Raw genomic sequence first — 25,369 nt, 5'->3', positions numbered from 1 at the left:
GTAGAGAGGACCATGAGTTCTCAAAGACTTTTGGCAAAGGACAAGATCTGATGGGTCCTGCCCACTCTCTAAAGGTTTCAAAGGATGACCTAGGTAATAATGGACTGTGTGGCATGAGTACCAGTCAAAATTAGGAGATGCCCCCCCACTAAGTTGACTTTAGGGTAATGAATCTTTGGGCCATAGCAACTCCTGACACTCATCTGTGAAGTTCTAACAAGATTGTGATCCATTCTACTGGGAGTATCTATGCTGATGAATTAACAAATTACCGAAATGTTAAACTACACATGTGAATTCACAGTAGTGTGATGGAGAGTTGGCCAGGGAGTCAGTGAGACATGAGTTCCAAATTGACTTCTCATGTATCCTGACCAAATGACCCTAGGAAGGTCAGTTAATCTCTTGGTGTACCTACCAGCCAGTTCTTGAAGCCTGTAAATTGCAGAGATGGTGATGATTCGCAATTGATATAAGGAATTCTTCACTAGAAGCTCCCTATTTCACTGAAAACACCAGTCCAGGAAAACAAACAAATACACATGCAGAGATGCGTGTGTGTGTGTGTGTGTCTTGGAGCCAGGAATACCTGGGTTCATATCCTGCTTCTGATGAATACTTTGTGACCCTGGTCAAGTCCCTCAACTCTCAGTGCCTTCAGTCGGTGATCTGTGCTTATAAATTGTAAGTTCAGGCGACTCCCCAAAAGCACATAGAAATGTGAAAAGCCAGTTCAGAAGTTCTCTGGGAAGTTGGGTGAATATGGCAAATGGGTGGATAGAATGATGGAAAAGGAGCCTGGGTCACTCTCCATCTTTTATTGGAAATAGTTGAATTTGCTGGGATTTATAATAAGACAGTTCAAATACCCAGACTGTTGATTAGCTTAAAAAAAAAACAACAAACATGCCAGGCAACCACAATGACATCTTTATTGAACAGTCTCCTATGTTAAAGAAAATAATGTATATATTCACATACAGAGCTTCTGTATATCATATTTGAAACTGTCCTGACAAGTTGAATTGAAATTCTTTATTAAGGATGGATATTCAAAGAATTTCAGACATTCAAAGAATTGTACATATTTCATACAGACCCCATGTAAGTATTTGGAGTGAGGAATAATAAAAGCCCTGGTATGGAAGTTAACCTGGAATTTAAGGAACAAATAGACAGAAATTTGCCCTGGTGAGATATTGGTCCCTTCACACCAAGGCCTTCAAGGAAGGAGAACAGTCTGGGATGGAGTCAGAAAAGGTGGATCCCTGGAGTCACATAGTCATCCTCCAAGAAAGTGTCATTATTTACAAGGTAATTTGTAATGCACAGTGGAGTTTGGGGACACTAGGGAGAAGAGTCCCTCTTGCACTTAGGTTACTGCCATTATGTGTATTTCTGGGCCCCAGGACCAAAGCCCATCTCTGCAGGCTTTCATGACAAATCTCCCTAGAGATAAAGATTTGGAAATAGACTAAGGCTTCCCTTCAACTCGAATCCATTTTCCCTGGAAAGTATCTGTGATTTCTGACAGCCTCTGGGTCACCACACTACACTTTTCAGATTAAGAAATATTTTAAGGTACAAAGATAGTTGAAAAAAATTCAGGAAATAGTGTAATGAAAAAAATTAACTAAAAATTATTTTCTTATTTTTTTAAAAAAAATGCTTAAAAGTGGATAAACCTTTAAAAATGACAAAGCTGTGTGAAGACAGCTTGAGTAAATTATTGACAAGCTGAGGGATGAGAGGGCCCAAAGCAGCCTTCACAGTCCTGATGTCATGAAAATAGTTCAGGAGTGCATATCCCCACATTTAAAAAGTTAAAAAGTTGGCCTCTAAAAGAAATGTAACAAAGAGACCGAGGAAAAATGACTTAAAAGAAACCCAACTCATTTCTAATCAGTGTTTGAAATATGAGTCATCAATCAATCTTTTTACCTGTGACCAATAATGTCTCATCCTCTCTACTAAAAATTGTAAGATCCTGGAGGGCAGAGATTATATTTTTTATCTTTGCATCCTCCCACCCTATTCCCAGTGCCATATGGACCCTAGCAAATGGTACATGTTAAATAACTCTTTTGAGCTGAATATAATAAAAATAAATGTTTTCATTATTTCTTAGAAAGAAAATGAATCAATCTGATAGAAGTGTTAATGTCTCTATATAAGTCCTACCATATTAAGGATACTCAATGAGAAACTTAATAATAAAAATACCAGAAAGGGACTATGGTCCTGAAGATTGGTTTACACCAGGGAAGAAAAGGAGAGTGGTCCATTTGGTCTGGCAGAGAATGACTTCTGACCCTTCCATACTCCTGGGCTGTCACTAATACACTGCTTAGGCAGCATTAAACGCTATTCAAATAGACAGATGCTTCTCCATGTGAAACAAGTTGCCTTTCCTCAGTCTTTCTTACCTTTCCACTTCCTCTTTCTGCCTGTTTCTCTCTTAGAATACTGGTCTACTTCTCCTGTACAGTCATGATACAGTCTGTTTTAGTACTCAGTGACTCACAATGACCCACTAGGATTGTTTTTTTTTTTTTTTCTGCACTAAAGGGCTAGCTGGAGCTCTGGGAGGCCATGCCCAGCACACATCTCTGAGGAAGTATTTGTAAAAGGTACTCATTGCCTATGCCAGCAAGCCTAGTAAGCCAAACCACACTGCAAAAATGAAAACTAATATACACAATTTGCATTTCTTTAAAAAAAATTCAAACCCAAACCAACTTTCCATTGAGCCCAGAGGGTGTGATTTCTTAGGCCAGCATTTTGCTAACAAGGGTGAACGTTGCACGCTCTTATCTCCTTCTTGTCTTTGCAGCTGGTAAACTGGGAACTTTTAAATCTCTTCTTCACTGTCATGTAGCGCTCTTGAATCCCACCCCCACAAAGTTTGGTACACTCTGACCAGGCAGTCCATGGACGCATCCTACAGCCTAAAACAGAGACAAACATTTATGGAGAGATTCTGGTAAGATTTCCAGGACCTGTTCAGTAACTCTCGTGGCTAAACTCTGGTAACTGGTTAATGTTTTAAAGCAATTGCAAGCTGTACTGTGTATTTCTGTACTAGTAGAAGGGTATAGTAGAAAGAGTACCAGATTTAGGATCAAATCACCTAGGTTCAAATCATACTCCAGATACTTTACTGTCTGTGTGACCTTGGATAAGTCAATTAAACCCTCTGACCCTCAGTTTCTCCACTTGTAAAATGATGGAATACATGATTTGTTCTAACTAAATTTTATATGTGATTCTATGATCCCATCACAATGATTTGTTTGACTCACTAATGGCTAGTGTCCTCACTAGGGATTAAAGTGATAATAGGTTTAGACATATAGGTTCCCAAAGTGGGCAATACCAGTTCCTGGGGGGGTGTGTGGGAATGATCCAAGGGGGCAGTAGTAGCATTGAATGCAATTGGGGGGCTTTGAATAAAAATAAGGGGGTGGTGGAAGCGTAAGGAAAGAAGATAAGAAAATTTTGAAAAACGATTCATACATGTTTCATCTACTGTGTAACAGAGTTAAAGTCATAGTCATTACGTTATTTTCCAAATAAACACACAAAATGCACGTTATTGTGCAGTGGTCAAGTTGGCCTACAGGTCTTAACAAGCAAGTGTTGGCAGGTGGGTGTGTTGCACATTGTCAGGAAGTCTAGCATGCATCAGCTTGTTTATAATTGATATTAAATGGTTACATGACACAGTATTGTGTCATCAAAATTTCAATGCAGGAAAAACACTCCACAAATTTGCAATAAATTATTAAATTTAAGATGTGTCATTTAGTAAAGTCATTTTTTTTGAAATGATGCAAAATTTAAAGACCATTAAACCATTAAAGAAAGTAGATTTCCAGGGAGAATGCTGAGTAATTTTTTTTTTTTAATTTTTGAAAAGGGGCCAGTAGGTCAAATAAGTTCGAGAACTTCTGATTTAGACCCTAGACACCACTAAACCCAACCCCCTCATTTTATAGATGAGGCAAATGAGATGTCAGAGCAAAGTAGTGCGACTTGCTTAAGGTCACATGTCTAGTAAGTGTCCGGATCAGGATTTGAATCCAGATTCTCCTTCCTCCAAATACAGTGCTCTATACACTACTCCATGTTCCTTCTGTATTATTCTGTTAGCCTAATAAAAATGTATTTGCTCTTTGGAATAGTTAGCTTTAGGAACAAAGGACTAAAGTGAAAGATTATTTAGAATGTTTTTGAGGCTCAGAAGCCATTCCTTTGCTTATAAGAACATGAGTCAAGGGTATAGAAGCTATGCTCATGTGAGGAACATGGTTTATAAAGAGAGATGTCTGGGGAGTGTTTGATCTTAACCACTTTTTATTACGGTTAGTAATGAAGGAGAAAGCACGGGACAGCAGAAATAGCTCAGGATATGGAGTCCGGTGGACATCTGTTTGAATCCTAGTCCTGTTACTGCTTGCTACTTGTGTGACCTTGGGCAAGTTGCTTAACCTTTCTGGGCCTCAGTGTCCTAAAGTGTAAAATGCAGGGGTAGGAATATATGACTTCTTATGTCCTCTCCTAAGCAAAGCCTAGTATCCTATGCTCCTTTTGAGCTGCTCTTTTGACTTTCAAGGCATACCAATTCCTGAAGTATCATTTCCAACATGGATCCCCAAAGATCCTTTCTATTGCTTTTGTATAATAACAATGACTTTCTAGGACCAAGTACCAGATGGGCAATTGTGCGTAGGGGAGTTCCCTGGTTAACTTGACTGGTTTACAGGGTGGTGGTTGTACCTTCCTGTGGAGGGGATGTGTGCATGCCTATTGTCAATCTTGAGAGGATTGGGTGGGTGGAGGCATTTGCTAGCTAGGTGGATTGAGCACCCAGTCTGGAATCAGAGAAGACCTAAGTTCAAATCTGACCTCAGCTGTGTGACCCTGGGCAAGTCATTTAACCTGTGTTTGCCTCCACTTCCTCATTTGTAAAACAGGGATGATAATAATAGCACTTACATGCCAGGGTTGTTGTGAAAATCAGATGAGATAATATTTGAAAAGTGCTTTGTACATAGTAAGTTCCATATAAATGTTAGTAAGTTCCATATAAATGTTAGTTACTATTATTGTTTCTAAGGCACATCTGTGGGGACCTTTTCATGAGCTGTTTGGGAGCTTTCTATCTCCTCTACTTCCTAGCTTCCTTCAGTTTCAGCTAAGATCTCACTTTCTGCAAGAACCCTTTCCCACTCCTCCTTAACCTTAGCCCTTTCCCTCTGAGGCTGCCCCCAATTTATCCTGTACATATCTCCTTGTACACACTTGTTTGTATATTGTCTCCTCCTCTGCATGGTGAGTTCCTTAGCACAGGGACTATTACTTTACTTTTTGTTTTTTGGTATCATCAGTGCTCAGCATGTAGTAGGCACCTAATGAATTCCAGTTGATTGACTCTACTGAGATTTCCCAATGGCAACTCTGGGTAGATTGGGGCAGAGGAGAGATACAGACAGATAGAGTTTTGTGGTGTTAGATAGCTAGGTGGCTGAGTGTCTCTTGTGCTGAACTTGGAATCTGGAAGAACCTAAACTGAAATAGTGCTTTATGTGCTTATTGTCTATTTGATTCTAGACAAGTCATTTAGGCTCTCAAGCCTCAGTTTCCTCAATTGAAATACGGGGTTAATAATAGCACCTATCTCCAAGAGTTGTGAGAATCAAAGAAGATAATATATATAACGCTTTGCAAATCTTAATATGCTATATACATGCTAGCTATTACAGTAGCCCCTCAGATTATACCTGTTCTGATTAAGCCCAAAGTGCTAAAGCCTGGATGACATAGTGGACAGAGTGTTGTGCCTAAAGTCAGGAGCACTCATCTTCCCAAGTTCAAATCTGGCCTCAGACACTAGCTGTGTGACCCTGGGCAAGTCACTTAACCCTGTTTGCCTCAGTTTCCCCATCTATAAAATGAGCTATGGAAGGAAATGGCAAACCACTCCTGTATCTTTGGCACGAAAACCCCAGATGTGGTCATGAAGAGTCAGACATGAATGAAATGACTGAACAAACAAAGCTAAGCCATGAGTTGTATTTAGCGTTTGTACATTGGAACGAGCATCGGTTCTGGAGTAAGAAGACGTCAGTTCAAATCCCAGCTTATTACCTGTATGGTCTTGGGCAAGGAACTTAACCCCACTGGGCCTCAGTTTCTGTAAAATGAGTGGTTGGGAAATAGGACTGAATGACCTCTAAGATCCTTTCCAGTTTTAACTCTCATCTTATGTAACTTCTTGGACACGAACGCAACACATTATTGCTTCACTGGAACTTGAATGGGGTTATGTGGTATTATTTTGAAGTCACGATGCCAATTAATTGCTGGACTTACTAGCAATCTCCCCTTTAAACCAGCTTCATCTCTATTGCCTAGGCCCTGTGTCGCCTTTGGCTCAGCGAGGGGTCCATCAGCTCGCTGATATAACTAAATTTCTATGGTTTTCTCCAGATTGTTTCATCCTGAGAAAGCCTGGCCCAGTGATAGCTTGAGTTGTCTAGCCCAAATCCCGTAACACTTTTGAAAAGAACGGCATCTTGGCAGCCAGCCATCGAGAGTAAGGGATCTCGAGGGGCTCTGAGCAAGAGCAGTCTGGGAGGCCACTCTGGAGAAGCAAAGAAACACAAACAACAACAAAACCTTCAAGATTTTCTTGTTAAAAGACAGAATTCACAGATTAGCATTGCTATTGTTAACATGAGGATTATGGTCTAGCCAAAATGGTCTTCTTTGTGTTCCACACTTATGACTTATTCTATGTTGTTGTTCAGTCATGTCTGACTCTGTGACCCCATGAGTGGTTTTCCATTTCCTTCTCCAGCTCATTTTACAGATGAGGAAACTGAGGCAAACAAAGTTAAGTGACTTGCCCAGGGTCACATAGAGACTAAAGGTCTCAAGCCAGATGAACTCAGGTCTTCCCGACTCCAAGCCTGACATTCTATTCAACTGCTCTACCTAGCTGCCCAGACATTATATACATTACTCCTTTTTATGAACTCCATGATTCAGTCAATCTAGGCAATTTGTTATCCCTCATACAGCATCTCACTCCCATGCCTAGAACGTGTTATTTCCTTACTTCGGCCTTCTAAAATTGCCAGTTTCCCTCAAAGCTCAATTGTCTACACAAAGCTTTTCCTGATTCCTCCAGCTGTATCTATTTTGTACATACAGCTGTGTGATAGCTCTCTTAATAGAATGTAAGCTCCTTGAGGGCAGGGACATTTTATTTTTCTTCTTCTTTTTATTTTAGATTTCGTATTCCCAATGCTTAGCATGACATTTGGTGCCTAGTAGGCACCTAACAAATACTTATTGATTTGACCCATAAATCACAAAATCTTCTATCTAAAAGGGAACTCCCTAAGACAATCTTCTCTCAGAAGGCTAAGTGTCTCTTCTCAGGCAAGCTCATAGCCTGGCCCTATCAATGAAGAAACGCACCTGGAAACTGCTCACCATCAGCCTCTTCTTTCAGGGCTTCACTCCTCCTGTTTTCACGGACCTCTCTCCAGCGCATTTTCTGGATCAATGGGTTTCGCAAGCATTTCCTAATTCGGCATTTTTTCCGTTGCACGGTTTCTGGACAGGGAGCTCCTCCAAACTGTGGCTCCATCTTGATCATCCGGGTCCTGATCACATGGCCTTTCCCACACGACTTGTTACATTCGGACCATTGGGACCATTCAGTGAGCTCACAGTCAATGGCTGGCAAAGGAGGAAAGTGAGAGTTATCCGGAGAGGTTGACCCTTACCATTCCTAATGAATTCCTTCAGTGAATACCAAGGGACCGGTCATGTGTGGTGTGCCTAGTGTCCAAAATGTGATTTGTAGTCGCAGAAATCAGAAGCTGGCATCATCAGGAGTATTCTTAGAAAGATAAACGATTGTTTGGTAATACTTATTTGTTACAAAGGATTTATTTTCTGTTTTTAATTGGGGGGTGGGGCATCTCAAAAGTGATGCCAGAAAAGCAAAGAAAAAAGACCATTGAAACAAGGGGCATCAAAGAAAGATTCACGGTTTAAAAAAAAAAAAAAGGAAAGAAAGATAAGCTAAATGGCCTTCTAGTTATCTTCAAAATATAGTACAGAGCATGCTTTGTTCCTTAGATGCTTAATAATTGCTTGCGAATTGATTACTGCAACTGAGTTTTAGATCCCTGGGTCAGCTGCCCAACTTATGTTTACAGAAGAGTATGTGTGTGTGCCTTGACAGGATCAGGGTGATAGCTACCGCCAGAAGAATTTAGGGGAACAGGAAGTCAGGAAAACCTACCAGTTTTATATTCAACCTTTGTTGTTGTTCATCATTCTCAAAGAGGACCAATGACAACAGGAGGGTGAAGTTACTGAATGGTATTCAGCCTTTACACAATTAAGGATTGGCTGTATTCTTTGGAAACACTTAAATTTCACATCTCCTTTAAAGGTTAGTGCGTTCGCTTCCGCAGAGAGCTGCTCTATCTTAAGGGCTACGCTTTTCAGATGAGAGGGGAAGAAGTGAAGATGGAGAAGAGAGAGGGCAGAGGGAGAGGAAGCAGGCAGACACAAGGGTGTGTGGACGGAAACTCGGCTCGCGGCACTTACGGCACTCTGGCAGCATGCACTTCTCCACCTGCTCCAGCTCTTCATTACAGTCTCCAAGCTCGGCAAGAGATTTCAACATCCTCTGGCGGGTCCTCATTCCCTTCCCACAGCTCACACTGCAGTCACTCCATTCAGACCAGGCAGACAGCAAGCAAGGGATGGTATCTAGGCCAAAAGCCAGTTGTTAGCAATAAGAAAAAGCCCCATTTGAAGTAGGTTTCCCTGATCCTTAGGCTCTGACTTATGTCTAGACAAGTTTCCTTTACGGTATTTTAAATAAATCAAATGACCATGGTATTGACCCATATGATCAAGAGCTGACATTGTAGAATGAGAGGTTGCACAATACATTATTCCTACTGACTGTTAGGGGAAGCTTCTCCTTTCTCTTCATCCCATCCCATCCTATCAAGTAGCTAGAATTGTGATATTAGTACCTGAAACAGTTGAGGGAAGGGGATGCTGCAACAAAACACTCAGCAGGGCATTGCTAAACACGGAGGCACTGAATTTGCAGGTATAGGACCTGGGTTCAAATTTCTACTCTGTGACTCACTAGATGTGTGGTCTTGGTCACACATATGGGCCCTCAACTTCCTGATCTATAAAATAAAGGTGGTGCCCATGATCTCAGCAAAGCCTAGATGCCCAGGTGTTGGAGATAGTGTAGAGGGATTCTTGTTCAGGACGAGTTTGGACTAGGTGACTCCTAAGGTTCTTTCCAATTCTTAGGTTGGAACTATATATACATATGTGTGTATGTGTATATATGTATAGATATAGATAATAGATTTTTTTGTATATAATTGTATTTGCATATGTTGTCTCTCCAAAGTATCTTTTAAGATCCTTGTGGGGTAAGACCTGTTTCCTTTATGGCTTTATGTTTTCCCAGCTCCTGGGCAAGTCACTTAAATTCTCAGGTTTCTATACAACTACCAAAGAGTATAAATTGCAGAGAAGATCTAGCATGCATTGGGAAAGGAGGTTCTTTATGTGGGAATTCTCTATATCAATGAATATAATGAATAATGAATAGGGCTATTCCCTATTCCTATCTCCCAAACCTTGCACAGTGCCTGGCATATAGGTGCTTAATTCATACTTACTGATCAATTTTGATCAAAATTGCTTTATTTTACAAATCAACTAGCTACCTCATTATATAACTCAGTTTAAAAAAAAAACAGGCAAACAAATCTTCCATAGATTACATAAATCTCACAATTTATATTAATACTTTTCAAATGACTATAGATGTCATTATGATAAAATAGAAATTAATTTCTAAGTGTTAGCTAAGTCATAGTTTTTGTCATTACTTCCCCCCCCCCAGCATGAATAGGTATTAATAGCACAAATGCCATTATATTGGGGTATACCCAATTTTTTAGTGTTAGGGATCTTTATACTCAAAAATATTGGGAACCACTCTTTTATGATTATAGATATAGAACTGGAGGGAATCTTAGAGCTTATACAGTCTGGCCCACCCATTTTACACCTGAGGAAACTGAGGCCCAGGGAACTTAAGTGATTTTTCAAAGGTGACACAGGTAGTAAATAGCAGAGCCATAATTTGAACTTAGATCCTTTCCATCTCTAAAATATTATTTTTACTACTTTATTTTGTGCAGTTGGTTACTTCCCAGAATGCACAGAGGATGTTAAGGTTCTGGCAGAAATTGTCTAGCCTAGTATTCTTGAAGTTGTGGTACTCCCCCGAGACAGCGGATAAGCTCTATTGTAGGAAACCCATCTTGCCTGGATACTACCCATCTTGCCTGGATACTGCCCATCTGCCTGCCTGCTGGAGCCCTGAGCCACTAGCTTCACCCTGCAAGGACTTCTTGGCAGTAGAATCCCCTAGCCTTGGCTCAGGCTCCCTATTTGGAGAAGAAGGCTGGACTGGGGGATGCCTTTGGCTGATGCAACATATGCAGACGGGCCAAGGACACGTTCCTGAGCCTTGCTGGCTCACAATGGGGGCTGATGACTCACGACACTCTGGCATCATGCACTTCTCCACCTCGCTGGTTTCTGCCTTGCACATGGAGCCATCTGCCGGGCTCATCTTGATCATCCGATGTCGCTTTCTCATGCCCATCCCACAGGTGGCGCTGCATTCATCCCACTCTCCCCATTCAGTTGTAAGGCAGCTACTGGGAGCTGGTCAGTTTTGTCAGAGGGAAAGAGAGAAATGAGGAAGAGTTAGCAAATGGCTCTGGTTAATAAGTCGTTAAGGCAGGAGTTCATAACTACAGACAGACCCCTTCAGCCTCGCACTCACAGCACTCCTCGTTGACAGTACACTTCTCGGTTTCCTCAGTGGGCACAGTGCATACAGATCCATCCTCGGGGAACTGTTTCACGTATCTCTCCCGGGAGCGCATCCCTATGCCACAGGAGATGCTACATGGAGACCAGGTTATCCATTCCGACATGGTGCATGTGGAGCCATCTACAACAGAAAGGGAGACAGTTCAGCTAGGGCCAAGGGTCTCCCAGCCCTCCTTCTTGTGTCTAAATCAAGGTGCTCCAGAATAGATGGAAATACTAGCTGCTCTGTAGAGTCCAAGGCAGGAAAAAAAATATCAAAGAAATGAAGCAAAAGAAAAATTCAAAGTCAAGGGTATGTAGACAAATAATAACCATAACCAGAATATAGAGGCAATGTAATGTAGTGGATAAAGAGCTGACCTGGGATCAAGTTATTTAACCTATTAGTGCCCTTAGCAACTCTCTAAGATCTTAAATTGCAGAGAAGGTACCAACCTACAATGGTAGAGGGAGTTTCCTTAGCTGGGAATTCCCTATGTTAATGAAATCACCAGTCCAGATCCTATTCCTATCCAATCATTATAGATAGATAGATTTGTGAAATTACTCTTGGGCTGGGGATGGGAGAGGGAGAAAGAGGTTTGGAAATAAAAGAAACCTATTCCAACTGCTAAAGAAACACAAATTTCTCTAAGGTACCCTATGTCCTGCTACAGCAACTCAAGTTTGGATACAACTTATTAACTTGGTACACTCTTCATTGATCATGATGCCTTTTCTCTTAACTATTCTATTTATGACTCAGGTCCTAAGGGAAGCAATGCTTCAATAGTCTTCTTGGGTAACAAAGGAGAATGCAAGAGTAAATATATGATTGTTCCGCGGTTAACTTTTTGCACTACAAAAATTTGTGCCCGAGGTGTTTACTTAAAAGCATGACATGAGATCACTAGAAAAAAAGAAACTTTCTTTTTTTTCAACATGTGAAGTCATGCAAAATATATTTCCATATTAGCCGTGTTGCAAAAAAAAAAACAAAACCCGCCACCACCAACACAAAAACATGGCAGCTAGGTGGTGGTGTGGGTAGAGTGCTAGGCCTGAAGTCAGGAAGACTGATCTTCCTGAGTTCATTTCTGGCCTCAGACATTTACTAGCTATGTGATCCTGGGCAAGTCACTTAACCCTGTTTGCCTCAGTTCCTCATCTGTAAAATGAGCTAGAGAAGAAATTGCAAATCACTCTAGTATCTTTGCCACGAAAACCCAAATGGGGTCACAGAGTCAGACATGACTGAAACAACTGAACAACAACAAAAGAAAACACAGAAAAAATGATAGAGAAAGTTAAAACATTTTTTTTTTGCTTCAATCTACATTTAGAATTCATTGGTTCTCACTCTGGAGGTGGATTGCATTTTTCATCATGGATCCTTTGGAATTACCTTGATCGTCATCTTAATCAGAGTACCTAAGTCTTTCACAGTTGATCATCCTTATAGTATTGCTGTTACTGTGTACAATGTTCTCCTGGTTCTGCTTACTTCACTTTGTATGAGTTCATATAAGTCTTCCTAGGTTTTTCTGAAACCATCTTGCTCATCATTTCTTGTAGCACAATAGTGTCCCATCACAATCACATACCACAACATGTTCAGCCATTCCCCAAATGATGGACAGCCCTTCAATTTCCAATTTTTTGCTACCACAATAAGAGCTGCTATAAATATTCCTGTACACATAGCTCCTTTCTTCTTTTCTTTGCTCTCTTTGGGATACAGACTAATAGTGGTGTTGCTGAGTCAAAAGGTATGCACAATTTTATAGCCCTTTGGTCATAGTTTGAAATTGTTTTCCAGAACAGTTGGATTGGTTAACAATGCCACCAATAGTGCATTAGCATGCCTATTTTTCCAGATCCCCTCCAGCATTTACCATTTCCCTTTTCTGTCATGTCAGCCAATCTTATAGGTGAGGTGGTACCTCGAAGTTATTTTAATTTGCTTTTGTCTAATCGGTAGTGATTTAGAATGTTTTTTCTTTATGTGACTCTTGATGGCTTTGATTTCTTCTTCCGAAACCTACCTGTTCATATTCTTTGACCATTTATCAATTGGGGAATGGACCTTATTTTTTTTTTTATAAATTTGCTTCATTTCCCAACATATTTGAGAAATGAGGCTTTTGTCAGTGAAATTTGCTGTAAATTACCCCCCCCCCACCAGTTCCCTATTTTCCTTCTAATTTTGGCTGCATTAGTTTGTTTCTGCAAAACCTTTTTAATTTATGTAATCAAAATTATCTATTGTGCTTCCTGTGATCCTCTCTAGCTCTTGTTTGGTCACAAACTCTTCCTTTATCCATAAATCTGACAGGTACATTTTTCCATGCTCCCCTAATTTACTTATGATATCATTCTTTATGTCTAAACTATTTGTTCATTTTGATCTTATCTTGGTTATGCGGTGTGAGATGTTGGTGTATACCTAATTTCTGCCAAACTCTTTTCTAATTTTCCCAGCAATTTTTGTCAAATGGCAAATTCTTGTCTCAAAAGTTTGGATCTTTGGATTTATCAAAGTCTAGATTACTGTGGTCATTTACTACTGTATATTGTGTACCTAATCTCTTCCAGTGATCTACCACTCAATTTTTTTAGCCAGTGCAAATTGTTTTGATGATTATCCACTGCTCTGTAATACAGTTTGTAATTTACTATGGCTAGGCTACCTTCCTTCACATATTTTTTTCATTGATTCCCTTGATAATCTTGGTTTTTTGTTATTCCAGATAAATTTTGTTATTATTTTTCTAACTCTATAAAATAATAATTTAGTAGTTTGATTGATGTGACACTGAATGAATAAATCAACTTAGGTAGAAACAAAAAATCCTTTGGTAAGAATGCTTCAAATCTCCCCATTTGAAAGGTCTTTTACTATATGTGGGCTCATTATGAATTCAGTTTTACAAATTTGAGTTAGGAGGTGGAGATAAGAGAGGATTTCAACTTGAAATGTTCATATTTAAGGAAATACATATGTATATACATATATATATACATATATATATATATGAATTAGAAAAATAGTAGTGCCTTTGTAGAAAGGATATTTGTAATTTATACATCACTGAAGCCATAAAGAAGACTGTCTTGACCATATCATCAGGCACATGGAAGTATATGTTCTTTGTGTAACCACAGGAACTTTAAGTAACCTAGTAGCAGCTACGTGGCATAGTAGCTAGAGTACAAGACTTGGATTCAGGAAGGCTTGAGTTCCAATCTTTCCTCAGACACTGACTAGCTATGTGACCCTAGACAAGTCCCTTAATCTCTCTGTGCATCTTCTCTCTCATCTGCTAATGATGATAATAGCACTTACCCTACAGAGTGGTTGTGAGGATCAACTGAGAAAACATGTGAAATGCTTTGTAAAATGTAAAACCCTAGGCAAATGACAGTTGTTGTCTCCCTACACACCAATTTCTATGTGAAAGATGTATCAGGAGTTAGGACACAGCCCTATAAAATTAGAATTCAGACCAACTCTCAGTCTTCTATAGTAATGGCAAAAAAGCACCTGCTTGAGTAAGAGAATCCATTAAAAAGAAGGCCAAATGATAATGGGGTTCGCTTAAGTTGGAGGCCTTGTTCTTTATGTTCAGAAACCATGAGGTGTTGCAGTATTTAAATATAGAAAAACTGCCCCCAGAAGCATCCAGAGATGTTGTTCTTGTCATTCTGTCCTGGTGAGGATAAGATGCCTATCCCACAGCCAGATTACAGCAGGGGGTGAGGTTACCCAATTTAACCCCCAGCCATTCTTCTTTGGCGACGAGATTTGGAAATATCCTCAGATGAACAAAGTAAGGCCTTCTCTGATCTTGTAGCTGTCATCGCTACTTGCTCTTCACTGGTATATACTGGATGGGATACTAGAACAACTGAGTCACAAGCCTCAACTGAGATAAGTGTCCATTACATAGAGAATCATGGCCACTTTCAGTGGCCCAAGTGATAATTTGATAATTACAAATGCAAACAAAATTACTAACCAGTGGGCTTGGCTTTTTTTTTTTTTCTGGCAAGATAATAGAAGTGATTATAAAGGGATGGTTTGTGAGTACTTAGAAAAGGAAGAAATGATAATTAAGAGTTAGCAGGGGTCATGCCATGAAGGAAGTGATAAAGGCCTTCCTAGGGAAGGCCTAAGTTCTGTCAGTCTGCCTTCAGAAGAGTATGGACCATGGGTTTGACCTCAGTTAATATCTGAAGCTTTCGGTGAAAATATAATATTACCCAAGTGGGAGAAATGAGCTATAGTCACTCTAACTGACAAGCAGCAGAAGACAGTACAGTGAAGAATCTACCAACAAAAAATACCAAAAAAGGATACATAGCACCCAGTAAAACTATCTGTAATTCTACGCTTTGTCAGCTACCATCACTTGTGGCTGCAGTTTGCTCAGCTTTGAATGGCCTCCGGCTTGTCAGCCATTCACCCTTTGCTGACCAAATCCTTACCTTCGTCACTGCAGCCAGGACCCATGCATGGCTGGAAGTCTTGCGTGTCAGGGCACGGGACGCTGAGGTCGAGCTGAGCTTTCAGCATGCGTTGGCGCATCCTCTTGCCTTTGTCACACGTGGACGAACTGCAGGCTGACCATGGGGACCAATTGGAATAGATGCAGGTCTCAGGAGTGTCATCTGAAAGGAAGGTTTAATCTTGTTCAATCCATTTTTTTTCGTGCCTATGAAAAGGTTTTGTGGATGCATTATCCCAGGGGCTCACAGGCTGATGTGGAAGCGTGACCTACTCTCTGTGTGTGGCCAATGCCTGCCAATACAATGGTGACAAAGTCACATGTTTCTTTCTTGTAATTTTTCAACACCCAGGGTCCTGGTCATGAATATTCTGGCCTTTCTGAAAGGGAAATACTTTAGGTTTTTTCTTCTTGTGATCTTACATCATCGATAGCACCTCATTTAGGAATTCTCTACTAATAGGGCTTCCACAGTTTCCACCAATGTCCTACCCAGGTTGTCCATCAAAGTTGTTTGAATGTGACCCTCAGTCCCATCAACATCATCATCCTTTCTCACACTCCTTTAAGACTTTAAAGTTTGCAAAGCCTTTTACATGTTATGTTATTTGGCCCTTGTACCAACCCTGTACATTGAAGGATATTATTATCCTTGTTTTATATATGAAGCTCAAAGAAGTTATGTGACTTGCCTGGGGGAGATCATATGATTAGTTCCTGAGCCAGAATTTGAACCCAGGACTTCCTGACTCTTGATGTAGCACTCTGCTGAATATAGAATACTGCTTCTCAAAGTTGAATATGGTGGGGAGAATTTTCTGGCAATAAGGGTTGCAATCTGCACTAGTGAAAGGAATGTCTACATGGACACAGTCAAAAACACTTGAAGCATTAAAATAATGTCCTACAATTAGTTACTGAATTCTGAAAAATATAAATAGCTGGGAAGGAGGCTGGTGGGGAGGGGGACTTCTAATAGGGAGAGCACCAGTGTCTTTAAATGGGGCAATGATTTCAAATAGCATAGATTTTGTTGGTCCTGATTGTATGATATACAAACCAAATACTTAAACATCCACATCCTAAGAAGACCTAGGAATAAAGACATAGGTTAACATAATAGCTAACATTTATGTAATGCTTACTATGTCCCAGGCATTGTACTTTATAAAAATATCCCATTTTGTCCTCACAACATCCCTGAGAGGTAGGTGCTATTATTATCCCCATTTTACAGATGAGGAAACTGAGGCAAATGAGGTTAAATAACATGCCCAGGGTCACAGAGTTAATGTCTGAAGTTGGATTTGACTCCAGGCTCAGCCCTCTGTCCACTGGGCCACATAGATGTAAATGCTGCTAGATTTCTCGGGGACCATAATCTGTCACTTGGATAAAGTGTATTAGCCCAGGGGCTCAGAGTCTGTGTGGAATATGATGCTGAGCTAATGGACTGGGTGCCTACTCTTCATTCTGCTTTGGTGGTTTGCACAAGGTTGGCTCTCAGCCCTTTTTACCTTCACACCGTCCCTCAGGGATCTCATTGCTCCTGTCATGTCCCTGGTCACCACTATGCAGTGATACCTCGACTTTGAAGCCTTCCCTGAGCCCTTCTCCAACTCAAACTGCTCTTGCCCTCTTCAAATTTCCTTAGATTATTTTGTTTAGCTCTGTTCTTGATCCTCGTTATACTTCTTGTATATACAACCTACAAGTCAATTGTTAGTGATGTTGTTCAGCAGTTTTTTCCAGTCATGTCTGACTCTTCGTGATGCCATTTGGGGTTTTCATGGCAAGAGATACTGGAGTGGTTTGCCATTTCCTTCTCCAGCTCATTTGACAGATGAGGAAACTGAGATAAACAGGGTTAAATGACTTGCCCGACATCACATAGCTAGTAATTACCTAAGGCCAGATTTGAACATAGGTCTTCCTGACTCCAGGCCAGGCACTCTATCTGCTGTGCCACCTAGCTGTTAGTAATGCCACCTTCTCAAATTTCTTTGTGTGTGTATATATGTATGTATGCATATGGAGAGAGAGAGACAGAGATTTATTTACCTGTGTATATATTGCTGCTCTTCTCCCCCCACCCAGTGTTTTCATTTTTGCCTTGGTATATCTAGTGCTGCCCTAGCCTATAATAAGCCGTAAATAAATGCCCATTGAAATGTTGAATCTGTGTGGATGTAATATAATGCCTACTTAAATGTAAGGAATATAACTGTGTTATTTGTAGCCTGTATCCCCAAAATCAAAAACAGTGCCTTGCATATAGTAAGCACTTATGAAATGCTTGGTGTATTGAATCTTTCATTCTCGCTGACACCAGCCTGGTCCAAGACCTTATTACTACTTGACCTTCACTATTATAACACAGCTTCCTAACTATTTTCCTCCTCTTCTGGGTTCTTTTCTCTCTAAACCAACCTATTGGCAGATTAATTTTTCCTAAAGACCGTTCTGATCGTGTCACTCTAAGGATGTCAAAGTCAGACAATAAGCATTTATTAAGTACCTACTATATGCCAAATATGGTGCTAATCACTGGGGATACAAAAAGGTAGTCCCTACTCCTAAAGAGTTCACAACCTAATAATACATTCAGCAGCTTTCCTTATAGCCCACAAAGGAAAGAGCAAAGAGAAATAGAAAAGAAGGCAAGATGGAGCCTCAGTAAAGACTTCAGGGGCTGGAATGAGGTAACTATGTGACACAGTGGATAGAGTGCTGAGCCTGGCATCAGGAAATCCTGAGTTTAGATACTGCCTTAGATCCTTATTAGCTGTGTGATCTGAGGCAAGTCATTCAACTTCTGTTTGCCTCAGTTTCTCCATCTCTAAAATTGGGATAATAATAGCATCTACTTCCCAGGGTTGTTGTAAGGATCAAATATGATAATATTTGTAAGGTGCTTAATGCAGCGCCTGGTATACAGACACTTCCCAAATGCTTGTTTCCTTCCTTCCTTGAACCAGCAAAAAGAAAGAGTACTGGCTAGAGAAGGAGATCCAGGAGAGTAGTGAACATGGGGAACAGTGGTAGAACTTCTTCAAAAAGTTGTTTGCATCTAATATCTCCACTTCCTCAAAAATTCTTCTCCCTTCAACCTCTTGCCACCTGGTTTCTCCTTTCAGGAATCCATAAAACTGTTCTTTCAAAGAGTGGTAATTGCCTCCTAATCACCAAATTCAGCAGCCTTTTATTGGTTTTCATCTTCTTTGATTTCTCTATAGCATTTGGCCCCACTGAACATTCCCCTGGCTGGATCCTGTCTCCTTCCTTGGTTGCAGAGCTAGCCCAGGATCCCGTTTCTCTTTATCCTTTTCAATTCCTCATTTTTTTGGTCACATTAATTAACTCTTCATTTTCCTTGACCCTTAAGATGAGTACTCTCCAAAGTTCTGTACTTGATTTCCTTTTTTTTTCTCTCTCTCTGCAATTGTAGTCAGTACAACAGCTCCAACTACTACCTCTATCCAGATGATTCCCAAATCTATCCTTTCAGACCCTGACATCATCATCACTGCAAGCATCAGAGTATCACATCCACTATAATGACCCACCAGCACATTAAATTCAACATGTCAAAAAAAAGATGCTTATTATTTCCCTCTCAAAACTGGTTCTCTCCATTTTACTATTTCTGTGTGGCACAATCAATCACTCTGTCTCTCAAGTTCAAAACTTTGATGTTATCTTGGACTCTTCCTTCTTTACTTCTCATCTATCTGATCAGTTTCCAAGTCACAAAAATTATACCTCTCTGTACGATATCTCTGCACCCAGAAATACTTCTCCTTTATTTCCACTGCTAATAGCTTTGTACAGGCTCTCATCACATGCCTGGATTAAGCAATAACTTTCTAATGGGTCTCCTCACTTCCTCTTTCTCTCTTTGGGTCATCCTTCATCCCAGACTGAGTAATCTTCCTTAAACATAAATTTTTTTCCCCCACATCATTTCTCTGCTCAGAAATTGTCCAGGACACCTTCTCACCTATGGAGCAAAATCTTAACTGCTTTGGCTGGCATTCATGATTCTAATTTGGCACCTCTCTGTATTTTCAGTCTTATCTCATATTGCCCTGCTCCATGCACTACAGCTGCACTGTACTACTGTCTTTCAAATATGTGTTGTGCTTTGTTGAGGAGGGAGTGGGTAGTGAGTCATCAAGTGTAGGCTATTAGAGACATTTGGCTTAAAAAGAAAGGAGATGGAATGGTTGCTTGATGGAAGAGTACAGTTGAGGGAATATTCATATGGGCTAGGGAGATCTAAGCACATTTGTAGTCAAATTGGAAGGAACCAATGAAAACTGATAGATTAAAGATGCATGAGTGAGAGATGGAATGATTGAAGGAGGAAAGTCAGACAGAGATATAGATAGGAATATAGATATAGATTATAACAATTCACATTTAAAAATCATTTTAAGGAACTCTTCATTAGGCATCAACTGGTACATTGATTTATTCATCCAAGAGATGCTAAATGAAAACCTACTAAATACAAAACATAATTCTGGGTTCTATAAAACATATTAAAATATCCCTATCTTCAAGGACTTGCTAGCCTAGAAGATATTAAGTTGGAACTTCTGAATATATATATACACAAATATATGCGTGTGTGTGTGTGTATATACATGTTTGGGTATGTATGTGTCTATTTAATTTCATCTGAACATCTTTGAATGTCTTACAGCACCCAGAATTATGTCTTGTATTTAGTAGGTTTTCAGTTACCATCTGTTGAATGAATAAATCAGTGAACCAGTTGATACCTAACGAAGACTTCCTTAAAATGATTTTTAAAAATGCTAATTGTTGCAATACTGTCTTTTCCTTGCCAAAGATTTACAGTTTCACACTCTTAAATACCCACCTCTCTCTCAATAGATGACTTTGTGGGGAGCACTCACCATACTCCTCCTTCCTCATTACAAATTATCTTTGTCCTCATCCATCCTTTCTTCTTTCCTTCTCAGCTCAGAGAAAGAAGTATAACTCCTTACCAAGGCAATTTTCCATTTTTGCCCTTGATCCCATCTTCTCCCATCTGGGAAGCAGTGTGACACAATGGCATGAGCTCTGGAGATAGAGGACCTGGGTTCAAATCCCACATCTGATAGTTACTACTTTGGAGACCCTACCAAGTCACTTCACCTCATGGGCCTCAGTTTCCTTATCTGTAAAATAAAGTTATTGGACCTATGTTGCCCCGAGATCCCTGCAGGCTCTAGATCTGTGGTCCCATGAGCCCAAGACCTCTTAGAGGACTTTCTTCCTTTAAACATTCCATCTCTCACTCCTGCATCTTCAATGTATCCATTTTCATTTGTTCCTATCTATTGATATATATACATATATATATATATACACACACATATATATATGTATCACTCAGTATTAGAAATACATTCTTGTTTGGCTATATTATCACAAAGATGATATATCCAAGATACACTGGAGGGTGAAATGAACTGCATTTGCCCGTGTAGGACAAATATAATTAAACTAGAAAAACAATCACGAGTACCTTCATCTTTCTCTTCTGGAGCCAGATCAGCCACAATATCATCGATATTATCAGGCACGATGTTGCACTGTTCCCCCTGCAGAGAAAGTTTTGTTTTGAAAGTATAAATTAAAGAGACACATGTATTTGTTTGAAAGATAAATCAACATACGGCACCTAGAACAGAATATTTTGTGCCTCAATTCATAGACTCTTGTAAGGGCTTAAGACTTACTCATAAATGAGATAAAATCAGACTCTGAGAGGAAAAAAAAGCAAGGAAACTTTGTGACTATGATTTAGCATCTAGGGGGACAGTGTGGGGAGAAACCATCTGGCCTCCAGTGCCATTGGCATCTCTGGTTCCAGATGGATGGGAATCCAGTTGCTTTTGGGGGCTCCATACCTATTAAATGATTCACATACTAAGGGTCAGGAATCATGTTCCTCTAAAGTATGGCTTCTTATCTTTTATGATTCCGGTATTATGATTTCTGGTTGGCATTTTACTAAAGTGAACCAGAAGCCCCTGTTATGTTACCAGCCTACTGAATACCAATTTTAATGGAGATACATAGAAGTATTATTTTGAGACCAAGGGAGGTTAGAGATCAGACCATATATGGAATGCCGTGTTAACTTCTGAGCACTGCACCTGATGAAAAGCAGTGACACATATGCTCAGAGGTCACCCAAGATGGTGAGAAGAGCAGATGCCATATATCATGATGACTGGGTAAATAACAATGCTATTTAGCCTGGAAAAAAGAAGACTTAGGGAGGACGGGGTAACTGTCTTGAGTTATCTGAAGGGCTGTTACATGGTAGAAATATCAGGCATTTTCTTGGTTTCAGAAAGAAGAACTAAACAAGCAGGTGAAACAGGAGAATTTTTTGGTCAAAATAAATTTAAAGAACCTTCCTAAGAATTATAGTTGTCCAAAAATCAAACGGATTGGCTTGGGGTTGAAAAACTATTTCTCAGGCCTACTGTGGATAGAATTCATTCTTTGAGGGAAGGAAGGATTAGGAGGGGTTAATGTTGCCTGGCTGGAATGGGGTTAGGACAATGCCGGTGATGGGGAGCTGACTCAGATTATCGCCTGGTCCCCCATCCAGTGAAAGGTGCACCGCCATACCTTTCGTGCAATTCTCTCGATGACAACTCTTGCTACCTGAGTGATGGAACCGCCCTCAGGATCATAGAAGGGACTCTGAGGGTGATCTAGACTTGTCAGAGGCCGGATTTTCTCTTGAGGAATTGTTGGCTTATTGGGCGACTGTAAAGATAAGATGACATTGACTGAGGCAGCAGCAAATACAAACAGATAAATGATGCAGAAGCCATTAGATTTTTATGTATGAACTGGATCCAAGTGGGGAGGTACAACATAGTCAGCCAGTTACTTCTGGCATTGAAAGAGCTCACACTCAGTGTGAGTGAAATGGTTTTAGCACTTGTTCTATGAAGTATCACTGAGGGTGGGAAGGCAGCATCATGAAAGACCATCATCCAGAAGTCTGCTACTTTCAATTCTCCTTAGAATTCCTTGTCTTCATGGATTTTTTAAAGGAAAAATATTTCCAGCAGGCATTTCTTCATGCAAATATTCGGTTTTGAAGAGAGGCCAGAAAATGAATGTTAATGGGAAAAGGGATCAAAATGATTTTTTTATAGAGAAAGGGAAAGAAATAAACCTTTATATAGCTTTTAATATGTGTGAGGCACTGTACTAAGCTTTCTTTAAAAAAAAAACAACCAAAAAACAAATATCCCATTTGATCCTCACAGCAACCCTGGGAGCTAGGTTTTACCTACCTATTTTACATATGAGGAAATTGAGGCAAACAGATTGTGACTTGCCCTTTTGTTATTCAGTTGTTCCCGACTCTTCATGACCCCATTTGGGGTTTTCTTGTCAAAGATACTGGAGTGGTTGGACTGTATAGTTTTATGAGTTTCTCCAAAGGTGTTCGACAGCAAGTGAGTGAAGAGAAAGAAGATGGTGGATGGAATCCAGGGTTGGGGTTTGGAAAGGGATGAGCAGTGATAGCACAAGAGGGCAAAGGACTAAGGGTAGAAAACAATGTCAAGTCAAATTGGTTAGTTATGGGATCAAGCTTTTGAACAGAAGAAAAGTGAGGACATCCTAGGAAAGTGGATGGAGTGAAAGGAGATTGTTATGAGGGTAAAGGGAGAATTATGAGGGATGAAGCCAAGGGAGAGATGGAAAGAGGTGATGTTTCATTGGTTAGGAAAACAACAACAGCAAAAAATATTAGTAAATGAGAGATAGTATATCTCCTCAAGGGCTGGACTTTATCTCCTATCTGCATCCCCAGCGTGGTCAATCTGTCTCACTCTTCTGACACTTGTTCATTTCTTTTTCTGTCTTCCTCCTCATTCTTACTCTGTGGCTTCTCAGATGGGATGGAGGCATATTGATTATGATGGCATCAGAACTAGATTAATAAATATTTGTTGATTAAAAGTGAACGGAATAGTTCTGATCTTTGAGTCAATCAATCCTATTATGCGCCACTCACTGTGATAAGTGTTTGGAACACAAAGACAAAAAAGAAATTGTTCCTGTCCCCAAGGAACTTACATTCCATGGGGGGGGTTGGGGGGAGATACCATAGACACACATAAGTAAATAAAAAGAAAATGCAAAATAATAATAATAGCTAGTTTTTATGTAGTATTTGAAGTGTGCAAAGCATTTTACTTATATTATTTGGTCCTTACAATAATCCTGGAAGGGGGAGACTATTATCACCATTTCATAGATGAGGAAACCAAGAAATCTGAGAGGTTAAGTCACTTGCCCAGCATCACACAGCTAATAAGTATCTGGATTTGAACTCAGGTCTTCCTGACTCCTTGCATAGTGGTCTATTCTCTGCACCACCACCTATCTTTTTTCTTGCAAGTGATGGGGGGAAGACAGTAGCAGCAGGGTAGAGGAGAAGCAGGGAATTGGGAAAGGTTTCATGTAAGAGACCTGGGTTGAAGTCTTGACTATGCCATTTACTAGCTGTGTGACCCTAAGCAAGTCACTTCACCCAGGTGAACCTCACTCTTTGTATCTGTAAAGTAGGAAGAGTGACACTCATACTGCTGATATAACACTGTTGTTGAGAAGAAGGTACTTGTGTAAATACTGAAGCATGATGTAAAATGATGTCTTGTTATTAATAATATTACCACCTTTTTTGATATTCTGGGGCCCTGAAAGGGCTCTTCTAGCCCTTTCCCCTCCCCTCCCCCAACCTTATCCTGAGGCTGAGTAAACAGGCCCTTTTTTCCATTTCCTTCAGGCCTTGCTTCTTTTCCCCAGACTGGCATTGCCCCACAGGCACGGTCTCACTGTCTCTCCCTCACAGAATCCCTTTCCCTCACAGACAGGTGATTGGTTCTCTTGATCAGCGCCCTCCTCGCAAATTCTGACAGGCTTCCTTGTCTGAATCCCCACCAGTAACTTCCTGAGAAGGTTCCAGGCTTTTGTTTCTTTGCAGAGGAAAAGCTGGCTCTTGGCCTGCTTCTCAATTTAGCCTCTAGCAAATAGAAGCAGAAGAAGAGGATGTAAACTCTTCTAGCCCAATACAGAAAGACGGAATACATAAAAACATGAAATCCTTGATTTAGAAGGGACCTCAGAGATCTCTAAGGCCAACCCAAAGGTGAGTAGGAATCCTTGCAACTGCTGTACATATATATTCTCTGCTCGATTATTCTAGTGTTTCAACTTGATTCACAAATATTTATTCAATAAATCATCAACAGGCATTGATTGAGCACATACTATGTACAAAACACTGTGTCCAGCAATGGGGATGCACACAAATAGTTATGATAGTCAAGACAAGGGGTAATGTAGTATAATTAGGGTAGCGTAAATGACAAAAAAGGAGCAGATGTATCTTAGGATGTTGAGGAAGTAGAACATCAATCAGCAACTAATTAGGTATGGTGGGGGAGGGGGAGGAGGTTAGTGAAAAACAAAAGGCCAGGATGACTCATATTCTGACCTGACTAAGCCGAACAATGGTGGTCCCTTCAACAGAAAGAGGGAAGTTTGAATTGGGTTGGTTTTAGGTGATAAGTTCCGTTTTGAGTTTGAGGTGATGATAGAACTCCTAGGTGAAGATGTCTAGCAGCCAGTTGCCAATATGGGCCTTAGATTTAGTAGAATGATACAGACTCAGTATGTACATTTGGGAACCATGTGGGTGAGATGATAATTTAATCCATGAGAATAAATGAGATCAATTAGAAAGAGGGTATAAAGAAGAGGGCCCCAAACAGAATCTTAAGAGACACACACACACACACACAGACACACACACACACACACACACACACACACACACACACACACACACA

The 25,369-nt window shown here is 40.2% G+C and overlaps 1 protein-coding gene across 1 annotated transcript in view; it reads right to left on the bottom strand.

The window, feature by feature from the left end:
* Positions 1–907: 907 nt before the first annotated feature.
* LOC114033996 (spondin-1) overlaps positions 908–25,369 on the bottom strand; it is a 369,625-nt gene continuing 345,163 nt past the window's right edge. Inside the window, exons 9-16 of the mRNA XM_027849643.1 lie at positions 22,122–22,262; positions 21,004–21,079; positions 15,442–15,624; positions 10,925–11,095; positions 10,636–10,803; positions 8,635–8,799; positions 7,489–7,752; positions 908–2,948 (exon numbers count right to left, since the gene is read on the bottom strand). Of these exons, the coding sequence (XP_027705444.1) occupies positions 2,785–2,948; positions 7,489–7,752; positions 8,635–8,799; positions 10,636–10,803; positions 10,925–11,095; positions 15,442–15,624; positions 21,004–21,079; positions 22,122–22,262 (1,332 nt within the window). The 3' untranslated portion in view covers positions 908–2,784. The remainder of the gene's footprint in view (positions 2,949–7,488; positions 7,753–8,634; positions 8,800–10,635; positions 10,804–10,924; positions 11,096–15,441; positions 15,625–21,003; positions 21,080–22,121; positions 22,263–25,369) is intronic.

This window comes from Vombatus ursinus, unplaced genomic scaffold, assembly GCF_900497805.2.
Source record: "Vombatus ursinus unplaced genomic scaffold, bare-nosed wombat genome assembly UNPS02007822.1, whole genome shotgun sequence".
In the NCBI taxonomy this organism is placed as follows: domain Eukaryota; kingdom Metazoa; phylum Chordata; class Mammalia; order Diprotodontia; family Vombatidae; genus Vombatus; species Vombatus ursinus.
This window is presented reverse-complemented; position numbering and strand designations above follow the sequence as displayed.